Source organism: Chionomys nivalis, chromosome 1 (assembly GCF_950005125.1).
Source record: "Chionomys nivalis chromosome 1, mChiNiv1.1, whole genome shotgun sequence".
Taxonomy (NCBI): Eukaryota; Metazoa; Chordata; class Mammalia; order Rodentia; family Cricetidae; genus Chionomys; species Chionomys nivalis.
In genome coordinates this window covers 37,781,063-37,793,745 of record NC_080086.1, presented here as the reverse complement: position 1 = coordinate 37,793,745, position 12,683 = coordinate 37,781,063, and the positions used below count along the sequence as shown (strand labels likewise).

At 44.5% G+C, this 12,683-nt stretch overlaps 1 protein-coding gene across 2 annotated transcripts in view; it reads right to left on the bottom strand.

Annotated features, from left to right (window-relative positions):
* Rad18 (RAD18 E3 ubiquitin protein ligase) overlaps positions 1 to 2,318 on the bottom strand; it is a 90,988-nt gene extending 88,670 nt beyond the window's left edge. For both annotated transcript variants that reach the window (XM_057786463.1, XM_057786471.1), the window contains exon 1: positions 2,191 to 2,318. In XM_057786463.1, coding sequence (XP_057642446.1) covers positions 2,191 to 2,241 — 51 coding nt within the window. In that variant the 5' untranslated portion in view covers positions 2,242 to 2,318. The remainder of the gene's footprint in view (positions 1 to 2,190) is intronic.
* Between the last annotated feature and the right edge of the window lie 10,365 nt (positions 2,319 to 12,683).

Below are 12,683 nucleotides of genomic sequence, written 5' to 3'. Positions count from 1 at the left end.
CTCTTGCAACTTAAACTTTAGTTTGTTTAAGTAAGGTAATGAAAGGAAGATAGTAAGGTAGGCTGCTTTATTCTCAAGAAATAAAAGTTTGGGAAGCTGAAGAGGTAGCTGAAGGGTGAAGTCCTTGTCTAGCATGAAAGTGGCCCTGGCTGCCACCCTGAGCTACACACACACAGGCATGCATGCACGCACGTAATATGAATAAAAATGTAGACTACAGGTAAAGATAGTGGCACACGTTCCCCAGCACTTGTGAGTTCAAGACCAGCCTCATCTACATAGTTTCAGGACAGCCAGAGCAACACTGTGAGACCCTGCTCAAAAAAACAAAAGCAAAAGTAGAATGTATTACACATATGAAGAAAATTCTGTAAAGATACAATGAAGTGATAAATCATAGTTACTAAGATCAAGGAACTGAGGAGCATGGCAGGAAGGAAATGTTTCATTTTAAGTATTTCTTAAGCCACATGAATCTATTACTTAAAAACTGTACAGACTGAAGACATGGCTCAGCAGTTAAGAGCACCAGTTGCTCTTGCAGAGGACCTGGGTTGGATTCTTGGTACCCATAACATGGCTCACGACCATTTATGACTCTGGTTCCAGGGATTCAGTGCTCTCTTCTGACCTCTACAAGTACCAGGCATGCATGCAGAACACATACATATATGAGGCAAAACACTCAATGCACAAAATGAAATAAATGTTTAGAATAAATAAATAATTTAAATATAAGTAAATACCATTATAGTGGCACACACTTTTAAACCTAGCACTTCAGAGGCAGAAGCAGGAGGATCCAAAAGTTAGACACCACCTTGAACTAGACAGCAGGCTCCAAGTGTGTCTGGACTACACAGGGAGCCTGTCTCAAAATCAAACACAAACAAGTTGTCATTAACAATCCATATGATAAAATATCATATAGCTATTAAAAACTTGTGCTGGGCAGCCGGGCGGTGGTGGTGCACGCCTTTAATCCCAGCACTTGGGAGGCAGAGGCAGGCAGATCTCTGTGAGTTCGAGACCAGCCTGGTCTACAAGAGCTAGTTCCAGGACAGGCTCCAAAACAACAGAGAAACCCTGTCTCAAAAAACCAAAAAAAAAAAAAAAACCAGCCAGAAATACACAAGGGAAAACCTTGTCTCAAACACGAAACAACCAAAAAAAAAAAAAACTATCTTAGGGAAATACAGTGCTTTTACGAAAAGGAGAAAGTCTACATCCAGGGCAGGGACAGGAGGATTACCGAGTGATTGTGATTCTTAGTCAAAATAAATAAAAAATAAAAAATATCCACCCAAGTAAATATTACTTAAGTAAAATAGTTCAGTGTGCAGTAATTCCTTAAAATCAAAGGCTAAGTACTGGGCCTACGTCCTAATCTCTGTTTTAAAAAGATGTTAGCCAAGGATGGCCACTGACTATGACTATAAACCCAGCGAGCTGGGCAATGGTGGTGCACACCTTTAATCCCGCACTTGGGAGGCAGAGGTGGATCTCTGTGAGTTTGAGGCCAGCCTGGTCTACAAAGCGAGGTCCAGGACAGTCAAGGCTATTACGCAGAGAAACATTGTTACGAGGGTAAAGGTGAAAAAAATAGCGCTCCGGATACTGGATCAGGTGGATCGAGGCTAGGCTGGTCCTACCGAACTCCAGGCCAGTCAAGGACTAAAGTAAAAGCTTGTCTTATAAACTAATAAAATAAATAAAAGTTGAATAAAAGAGAGATGTGTCGTTGAAACAGGGAGAAACCGGTTGCAGTGTGCTAAGAACGAGGAGCCCTTGTGAATCTCAGCGAGAAAAGGAAAGCCATGGCAAGTAGATCCCGTTTTGCTATATGATTATAAAAAACGTCATCAGATGCAATGTCCACCCAAATCACGCGTGGTGTCACTGTTCACACACGAAGTCTTCCGAGGATGAGCTGTCACCATTGTTGACACCGCGTTCCGGTGACTTTATCCTGATGACGAGGTGCTTGTGACTGAAACCCAAAACACCCGGTTCGTTAGGGCGGCCATCCTGGGCTCACGGCATAGGCCCGCTGCGCGTTCCCGAACAGTCCCGGGCGTTGGACCCAGCGTCGCGAGGCCGGCCAGGATAGGGCCGAGGCGGAAGCGCGCGGCCCGGGCCGCCCCGCTCGCAACAGCGCCGTCCGCACCCCAGCCTTCCTGGGACACTCACCTTCATCATCGACAGCCCCGGAGGCCACCTTGGCTCCGCCAGGGTCTCCATGGTCCCACCTGACAAGGCCACCACCTACCGGCCTACCGCCCAGTCCTTCTACTCGAAATTCCCCGCGCTACACCTACGTCAGCAACGCGCGACGAGCTCGAGGCGAACGCACAGCATGCTGGGCGTTGTAGTTAGCACGCATCGGGCGAAGCTGAGTGTTCCAGGGTGCAGCCAAGATTGTTGCAGTCCTTAGACCTCGGGGGAGAAGAGGGTGATTGGAGGATTAAGGGCTGCTTGAATCTGCCTTAGAAAAGGAATAAACAAAAGATTCCTTAATCCCAGCACTTGGGAGGCAGAGGCAGGCGGATCTCTGTGAGTTCGAGACCAGCCTGGTCTACAAGAGCTAGTTCCGGGACAGGCTCCAAAACCACAGAGAAACCCTGTCTCGAAAAACCAAAAAAAAAAAAAAAAAAAAAAAAAAAAAAAAGGAAAAAGACAGTCAGGAATCAAATGAAGTCTAAACCTTGATAGATATTTCAAGATCTAGGCTCTTCTCTTCCCCTTCAGGTCGTACTCTCTGGTTACTATAGAGATCCGTCCTGTTCCTTGAAAACATCTAAAGTCACACTTCTGTCTCAACACCGCTTTCTGTGAGCGATAGTGGCATCTCCCAGAGCCACACAGAGCCTACATGATCTAAATAGGAACTCTTGCTTTAAGTGGGGGGAAGACATCAAACGCAGCCTTAGCTCCACTAAGCAGGTGCTCTACCACTTACCTACTCCCCACCCCCGCACACCTCTAAAATTTTAAAGCTACTTCTATTCTTCAGAGATAACTATTGTTAATATTGGCACTTAGTTCCCAGATGTTTCCCATGCAAACTGACAGAGTTTCTCGTTGACCAAACTTCTGTCAGGCTCTCGAAACATTTTCTAGCCAATATTCCTCATAAGGTCCAGTTTCGGCAAAGAGTATTACTAAATTAGTTTAACAGGAGCCCACGTTCTTCATACCAAATCACTCCGACTTCTTGATAGGTTCCTTGTCCTCATCCATCTTGTGTTGCGTTTCAGATGGACAGGGATCCAGGCAGTTGGGAGCCAAGGTATATTAAGTGCTACAGCTCAGATGGGAAAGATGGAAAAGTATGCTGGCAATAGGGAGCCAGGAAATAGTGTTATAGCCAGGATGAAAGAATATTCTGGCATTTGGGAGCCAAGGAACAACACAGGTCACAGTAGGTGTAGCAGCTTTGTAGCCCTGCTCCTGGGAAAGGTTTCCACAATGTAATGTCTCTCTCTGCTCCGACAGGAGAGGGCTTCCCCTGGCGAAGTTGTTACAGTTACAGTTCTATTCTGGTATGCCCAAGTGTAACAACTCGGCTGTGCTAGAGGAAGGTTTCCCCAGTGAAAGTGTTATAGCCCTGCCTGGTTCTGGCATTCTGGCAAAAAGTTGTTACTTCTCTCCTCTGATCCATTCCAGTGAAAGAAGTTTTCACCCAAACCTCATTAAAGAGATTTATTGAGAGGGAAGAGTCCAGGAGAGAGTGGCTGCCTCTGCCCGGGTGGAAAAAATGGTAGCATCAAACTGAACAGGTGCAGGGCTAATATAGGGCTTCTTAGGGGCAGAGTTTTTCCAGGGAGATTTTCAGGGTGGGAGTTGGCCAGATTTCATCCCTTGAGCTCAGATTGGCTAGATCTCTGCTCAGAGATTGGTTTACTTCCGTGGACAGGGATTGGTTGGTTTTCTGCTTAATTGGTCAGGGGCAGATTTGACTCTGGTTTCAGGGCCAAAGTATGCTTTTTTCACTGGCACTTTTTAACTTTTGGCTCTAATTTCAGGACCAGGGCATATTTCTTTCATTGGCTCTGATTTTAGGGCCAAAGTGTGGTTTTGTTGTTGTCGTTGCTTGTTTGTTTGTTTGTTTGTTTGTTTTTGTTGGAGTTTTTTTGGCACTGGTTTCAGAGTCAGAGTATATTTCTTTGGTTCTGGATTCAGGGCTAAAGTTTTTCTTTTACTAGCCAAGGTGTTTCTTTCACTGGCTCTGGTTTCAGGGCCAGGGTGGGTTTCTTTGACTGGCCCTTTTACCCTATACATCTCCCAGGTGATGTCTTCCCGCCCTGACCAGTCTCCAGCAAGAATCATTTTGGCTGGTTTAACCAGAATCCCATCATCTAGATGTAATGCTGACCACTGAACTCAGCCTTCATCCTCTGCCTTCTGTGGGCCTCCCTTCACTAGGTCTCAGGGCTACAAGTTAGTCTAGGTGCCACCTAAGACAGAACCCTGCAGCTTACCATGTCACTGACACACATGTGCCCCATGCATCCACGCATGCAGCATGATTGTTTTGAAAGCTTACAATGGGCTAGACATGTGAACTCTCCTGGGAAACAGGCAGAGATGTGGCTATCATAGACTCTTTACAAATGTGAAGACTGAGACCCAACAGGTTAGGACTTCAATTCTTTTGAGTTGTATTCATAAAGGGACCTCTGTACTCTGAACCAATTAATTTTTTGTAGCCTACACTCACATATGAATTGGACAATAATGACATGAACAACATTTAGACAATAGACTTTAATATCCATCGCAGTAATAGCTAACACATATTAGACCACCTGTATTCAAAGCACATGCAAGTGTTTTTACATCTATGCACTTATTTGGCATATTTGTTTATCATTCAGATGAGAGAGAATAGGTCATTGGTTCAGGGCATTTTGCCAATAAGTAGAAGCAGGGTTCAAACTCAGGCTGTCTGGATTTTGAGAGCACACTACCTACCACAGAATATTCTCATAAGAATCCAGCCAAGGCAATTTTTCTCACAGATATAGGAACAGGGTGTCAGAACAGCAAAATGATTCATCAGGATCACATAATTTTGCCAATGGCAATGCTCAGGGTTGAACCAGATTTTTAACTTCAACCCAAAGAGATCACCAGAGACACTTTATTGAGCAGACAAGGGCACACAGAGCAGAGCCAATTCTGAGAATCCCAGGACACTGAACTGAGCAAACCAACAACCAGGCTAAATGGAGGATTAGTGGCCTGGTGGATTTGTACTAACCAATCGGAGAAGAGTGTGCAAATAAACTAGGTTAACTTGGATGTTGTTGGATAGCTGTGGATGCATCAGGAGCAGGTATCTGTGCAAAGATAGAGCAACACAATAAAACCAGTGTACAGCAGTTATTCCTTTAGAGTCCTCTTTGGATAGTGGGTAAGTAAGTTGACAAATGGCTGGTGGGGGGTAAGAATAGGGAAGAAAGGAAGAAGAAAGGAACGGAAGGAGTGAGGGAAGGAGGAAGAAAGGAAAGAAGGGAGGGAGAGAATAGGCAGGGATAAGGAGGCACTCCCGTCTCTGTGCAGTCTCAAGGCCACGCCCCATGCCATCCATCTCTGAAACCTTGCCACCAGCCACTTGGTGAGACTGCATGAATGAACAAATTACCAGAGAGCTCACATTCCCAGGCTGTCTTTTCCTCCTGAGCTCAATGCCTCTCTCCTGTTCTCTTTGGCAGCAACCAGGGAGTTAAACACTACTCCAGGTCACCTCTGGACCTGTGGAGGAAAGTTCCAAGGGATAAGCAGATCCCAGGAGGCCACCATGGGCTCAGAACAATACATTGACACCTTCCCTTAAGCCTCAAGAACCATTCTCCTGTAACAAGCTGCCATCTGTCTCTGTGACATGTGTCCTTTTTTTTTTTAGATCAATAAAGAGTGTGTGCTTCTTTATTCAGGAACAAAAACAAAATGTTCTGTATTTTAAAAGGATACTAAAGTCAGCAGGATCTCCCACAACACTTAGAACCAAGCAAAGAGCCAGGATAGGGTAGCTCCATAAAAGACAGTTTGAAATTAAACTTGAATTTCAAATACAGAGAATTTTGAAGCATAGTATGCCACAAATATTGCACATAGCATACTTATAGTTTTAAAAATTATTTCCTGTTGATCTGAAGTTAACTTTTAACCTGGTCACCCTGTGATTTTATTTGCCAAATCCAACTACTCTAATCAGAGGGATGTGCTCCCAGCCACGTGGGTCTTGTCTTGGACTCACCCTTGATGTTTCATGGTCCTGAGCACCTGCCAAAAGCATCTTTGCATCTTTCTTCCTCTCTACCCTTTATCCCCTCTTCTTTGAGGCACTGCTTCACTCTCTTAAAGCGCTTGGGGTTTTGTCTCTCCTTCCTCCCCATCTTCCTTCTCTCTCCCTTCCTTTCTTCCATTCTTGTTTTTATTGTTCTTTGTCTGTTTGTCTGCAGTAGTAGGTATCAAACCCACGGTCTTGAGTGAACTAGGCAAGCAATCTGCCACAATGCTATATTCTCAGTTTCTGCCCCCAAACACCTTTAAGGTTTAGCTATTTTGTATTTGAGTGTTCTGCCAACATGTCTGCCTGTGCACCACATGCATGCTTGGTGTTTGCAGAGGTCAAAAAAGAGAGCTGAATCCCCTGGATCTAGAATTATAGATGACTGTGAACTACAATACAGATGTCAGAATTTGAACCTACGTCATCTAGAAGAGCATGAAATGCGCTTAACCACTGAGTCATCTTTTCAAGCCTCAACCTTTTGGTTTTTAAGACAAGGTTTGGCTATGAAACCCAGGGTATCTGCTTTTACTACTGAAACTGTAGGGCACTATAAGACCCAGCCCTTTCATTCAATTTAGTAGATGTTTCCAGACCCCTGACATCTTTGCCAAGGCCTGAACTACAGAAGTAAACAAATAAGATGCGGTCCCTGATCTTGAGGAGCTGATGTGCCGAGGAGTTGGAGGGGTGTGGGTCAGAGATGGAAACAATATAGACAAGGGGGTACAAAAGAAAGTGGATGAATATGAATTCCCTTACATGGAAAATAGGTGTTAATATATTAAAAGTTGATGGTTTAATGGAAGACACCATCAACTGGACAACCTGGGAAGACCCTACAGGAAGTAACGTGTGCATAGTGACCCATTTTGGAAAAGATACCGGCAGTCATGTTAAAACCTAAGGCGAAGAGTTGGCAAAGTGCCTGGATTTCAGTGCGTGTTAACTTGAGCAAGCAGTTGCGCCTCTCTATGCCTCAATCTTCTCGTCTGTAAAATGAGCTGATCGTAGCATTTGTTTGGAAGGAACATTTAAGATACATGCAAGATATCATGTAAGCTATCATGCAAGATATCATGCCTTGCAATGATATTTGGAATTCAGATACAAATTAAACATAGAAAACACACATGATTTTAAAATCTGAGTGATAGATATAACAAATTTACTATATTACTCCCTGCATTATTCTAAAATTTTGAAAATTTCCATCAAAATTAGGAAGTTTACTGTCTGCCATCTTACAAGTGGCCACATGGGGGCAACAGAGTACCATACAAAAGTGCCATACAAACGCCCTGCTCAAACTGAGGCTGAAACAGATGGTCCATCACCCCGTTAATCCATAACTTATTTATATCTTTTCATTTAGTTGACTTTAATGAGTTCTGAGCATGTTTTCAGAACCTAAAGAAGAAAAAAATCAGGGCATGGTGACAACCACCTTTAATCCCAGCCCTCAGGAAGAAGAGGCAGAGGCAGTTCAAGGCCAGCCACAGCTTTGTAGTGAGACCCTGTCAAGAGAGAATGAAAGAAAGGGGCGGGGGGGAAGAAAGGAGAGAAAAAAGTATCCCTCTTCCTCACCCCTGCCTTTCTGAGGTCACATGTGTAGTTTCTGAAAGACACTAAGTGGGCTATTACCAGTCTGTTTGGAATAGAGATGTAGCCAGGCATTTTGGAAAGAAACAAATTATTCTGATAAGCAGAGACAACTAGTCACTTGTCCTGAGTGGACCTTCTGGTCAGGTTTACTGCTTACCAAGCATGGTCTGAGGAAAGTGACCCTACCTCTCCGAACCTGGGGCTAAAAATAGTTGACTTTATAGCTTTTCTGTTAAATGAGCATAAGACAGTCCATGAGACTCATTTAGAACAGTGCCTGGGGAATCCGGAAAGATGGCTCAGTGATTAAGAGCACTGGCTGCTCTTGCGGAGGACCTGGGCTCAACCCACAGCCCCCAGGTACTGCCTTAGAACTGTCAGTAACTCCCGTCCCAGGGGATTGGATGTCCTCCTCTGGCCTCTGAGGGTACAAGGCATTAATAAAATGCACTTATGAATATGATTAATAAAAACTCAGAGAGAAAAATTGGGTTCAACCTGAAGACCAGAAAAGCAAAGCAACCAGCACTGGCTCTTACCTCGAACTCAGTCTCAAATGGCGATCCTGCCTCCAGGATCTCAGAATGAGACTGAGCCTGAGACTGTCTCCTCCTGTTTTATATTCCTCTCTAGTGCTGGGATTAAAGGCATGCACCACTACTGCCTGGCTTCTATGGCAAACTAGTGTGGCTACTGGGATTAAAGGTGTTTGTCATTGTAGCTACTGGGATTAAAGGTGTGTGTAAGGCTGGCCACTGTGGCTGTTTCACTCTTCTGACCTTCAGGTAAGCTTTATTTATTAAAATACAAATAAAATACCACTACACACTTATATTCCTAGTTATCCTTGATATGGTTAAGAAAAAAGAAACAGACTTGAACCTCTGGCTCAAGAGTGGGCATGAAATCTGACCATCAACAGTCGGATCATCATCTATGTAATGATTTATCCATAGAAGCGTGTGACTCAGGAAAGGCCAATCAGAGACAGTCCTGGGATTTATACCCAGGAGTTGGAGAAGAGATAAACGTTTTCTTGCTAAGGTGGCTAAGTGCTAAGGTGTGAGGCTGCGGTTCCTTAGGGCCATCTTTATCACCACTAGGGAAGGAGCAGGGTGGGCAAATGGACCATGTGAGGGAGGGAGCACTGCGAGGAAGAGATCTGGAACTTGGCGTCTTGGATCTCACCTTCTCATCCTCCACTCAGTTCTATCCCTGAGCACTGGGGAGGGGGTGGGGGGCACCAAGTGTACCTTTTCACATAAGCCAGGCCATGTTGGGTTTCTGTCCCTTTGAACTGAGTCCTACTTAGTGCATTTCCCCACAGCTTTAAGGCAGCGAGGACCAAGCTATTGTCAAGGGATGAAAGACCTGTGCATGTCAGTCCAGATAGAATTTACAATGAAGAGAGGAAATCTTGCTTCAAATGTGACAGGAGTCTGAAGTGACCTGGGAAGAGGGTCTGCAGCTTTGCCTCATGTGGGTGAAGGGGTCTAGCAGGCCTGACCACAGCAATCCTGGGACCAATAGGTTTTGCCTTTCACCCTTCTCCCCCTTGCTAAAACCCATTAGATTACATCCCTAAAACTGGTCACCAAGGTCTATCCCTTATTTGGCCCCTTCCTCCTCCTGAGGCTGACCACCAGGGTACAGCTATCAAAGTATTGAATTCCAGCAATCAGAAGCCTCCTTTTAGCTCACCGAATTAAAATGCCCAATCAAAACAAATCAACTCAGGTAGTCCTGCTGTGGGATACCTGATTGCTCTGTGAAACTCTTGAGACCAGGTTAATAAAATTAACTTTGGATCAGGAGGCGGAGCTAGTGACTAGTTGGCAAGAATTAGCCATAGAGAGTACAGAGGACCCAGGAAGATAGATGGAGAGAGGCAAGGAAGGAATAGGGAGGGAATTAGAGATTCTGGGGCCTTTTGGGGATGGGACCAGTGGAGAGATGCTCTCCTCCTGAATCTCCAGCCAAAAAGGAAAGTCAGCTGGCTGCTTTTCTGCTCTAGCAGGTTTTCAACCTAATGTCTGTCTCCCGAGTGATTATTGGTAAATAGGAACAACTTAGATTAAAAACCAACACAGTCCTTTGTCCCTCCACCTTCTCCCTTGGTGCTTTTCCTTTCTCTCTCATCCTCTGCCTCCTGTCTTTGTCTCTAATTTGCTGTCCTTTGTTCTTGTGGGGCAAATAAATTTCTTTGTGCTGAAAATTTGGTCTTGATGTGTCTGGTGCCATCTCCAGACACATCAATGAGCCACTGACCTCCACGGTGAAGAGTGTGAGTCAGTTCCCTGGAGGGAGAGACACGTGTGTGTGTGTGTGTGTGTGTGTGTGTGTGTGTGTGTGGTATCTGTATGTGTTAAGTTTAAGTTTTTCTTGTTTATCAGTTGTCAGTTGGTTAGTTCTGTGAGACAGGTCTCTTTCAGCAGCTTAGGCAGAACTGGCCTTGAATTTGAGGGAATCCTCCTCCTTCCTTGGTCTCTCAGGTGCTCAGATTTCAAGTGTGAGTTAGCATTCCTGGCTACTCCCTTTTTCATACTTCAGGTAAGCAGAAGCTGTTCCTTTGTAATATGAGACACAAGACTATATCAAAGACTCATGCTACAGCCAGATCCAAATCCCCAGCAACATAGCAATATATCCTCCATTTCTAAAGACTAGCTGAGGTCATTTTTTTTTTTGAGGTAAGGTCTCTCTAGGTCAAGTCTGGCCTTGAATTTGAGATCTCCTGACACACCCAGTCTTAACAATAATGTTTTTACTTTTAGTTTTTTTAAATTTTGTATGTGTATTCTGCCCGCAGGTATACTATACATATAGTATATATGTATACATAGACTACCTGCATTTATGGTACCCATGGAAGTGAGAAGATGTTGGATTCCCTGGAACTGGAGTTACAGATGGTTGTAAACCACCATGTGGGTGTTGAGAACCAAACTCAGGTCTTCTGCAAAAGTAATGAGTGCTCTAACTGCTGAGCCATCTCTCCAGCACCTACCAATAACGTTTTAACAACAATAAAGAGGATCTTTACTCCACTATAACCTTACAAGGGCTTCTCACTCTCAGAATAATTTTACAATCTTTACCCTGGCTTAAAAGCCTGATGGAGGTGGGTCTTGTATTAATCTGTTGCTTTCATTGGTTAATTAATAAAGAAACTGCCTAGGCCCGTTTGATAGGCCAACCCTTAGGTGGATGGAGTAAACAGAATAGAATGCTGGGAGAAAAAAGCCGAGTCAGGGAGTTGCCATGATTCTCCCACTCCAGACAGACGCAGGTTAAGATCTTTCCTAGTAAGCCAGCTCGTGGTGCTACACAGAATATTAGAAATGGGTTAGATCAAAATGTAAGAGCTAGCCAATAAGAGGCTGGAACTAATGGGCCAGGCAGTGATTAAAAGAATACAGTTTCCATTTAATTATTTTGGGTAAAGCCATGTGGGCAGCCGGGTGCCGGGCACGCAGCCCCACCGCTCCATATTACAACAAAAGCCAGTACTCTGAGTACTCCACATCCCGAGTCTGTCTCGCCTTTCTGCCTCTGTTCCAGCCTCTTTGACTTTCTCCATTCTTCCCACATAGTAGGCTCTTTCTTCCCACACAATAGGTTCTTTCTTCCTACATAGTAGGCTCTTTCTTCCCACACAATAGGTTCTTTCTTCCCACATAGTAGGCTCTTTCTTCCCACACAATAGGTTCTTTCTTCCCACATAGTAGGCTCTTTCTTCCCACACAATAGGTTCTTTCTTCCCACATAGTAGGCTCTTTCTTCCCACACAAAAGGGTCTTTCTTCCCACATAGTAGGCTCTTTCTTCCCACACAATAGGTTCTTTCTTCCCACACAGTAGGCTCTTTCTTCCCACACAATAGGTTCTTTCTTCCCACACAAAAGGTTCTTTCTTCCCACACAGTAGGCTCTTTCTTCCCACACAATAGGTTCTTTCTTCCCACACAGTAGGCTCTTTCTTCCCACACAATAGGTTCTTTCTTCCCACATAGTAGGCTCTTTCTTCCCACACAATAGGTTCTTTCTTCCCACATAGTAGGCTCTTTCTTCCCACACAATAGGTTCTTTCTTCCCACACAGTAGGCTCTTTCTTCCCACACAATAGGTTCTTTCTTCCCACACAAAAGGTTCTTTCTTCCCACACAGTAGGCTCTTTCTTCCCACACAATAGGTTCTTTCTTCCCACACAGTAGGCTCTTTCTTCCCACACAATAGGTTCTTTCTTCCCACATAGTAGGCTCTTTCTTCCCACACAATAGGTTCTTTCTTCCCACATAGTAGGCTCTTTCTTCCCACACAATAGGTTCTTTCTTCCCACATAGTAGGCTCTTTCTTCCCACACAATAGGTTCTTTCTTCCCACATAGTAGGCTCTTTCTTCCCACACAATAGGTTCTTTCTTCCCACATAGTAGGCTCTTTCTTCCCACACAATAGGTTCTTTCTTCCCACATAGTAGGCTCTTTCTTCCCACACAATAGGTTCTTTCTTCCCACATAGTAGGCTCTTTCTTCCCACACAATAGGTTCTTTCTTCCCACATAGTAGGCTCTTTCTTCCCACACAATAGGTTCTTTCTTCCCACATAGTAGGCTCTTTCAACAATCACTGGCCTGCGCATCCCTTCAGTGGCCCTGCCCAGCTTAAAATTTCTCTTCTCAACATGGCAGCCTCAACCTCCCAGCTCAGAGCTGAAACCAACATCTGCCCATTCTCCCGCACCTTTGGCCTTTCTTGTTTTGCCGTTGTCGTCTTTTGACCTCC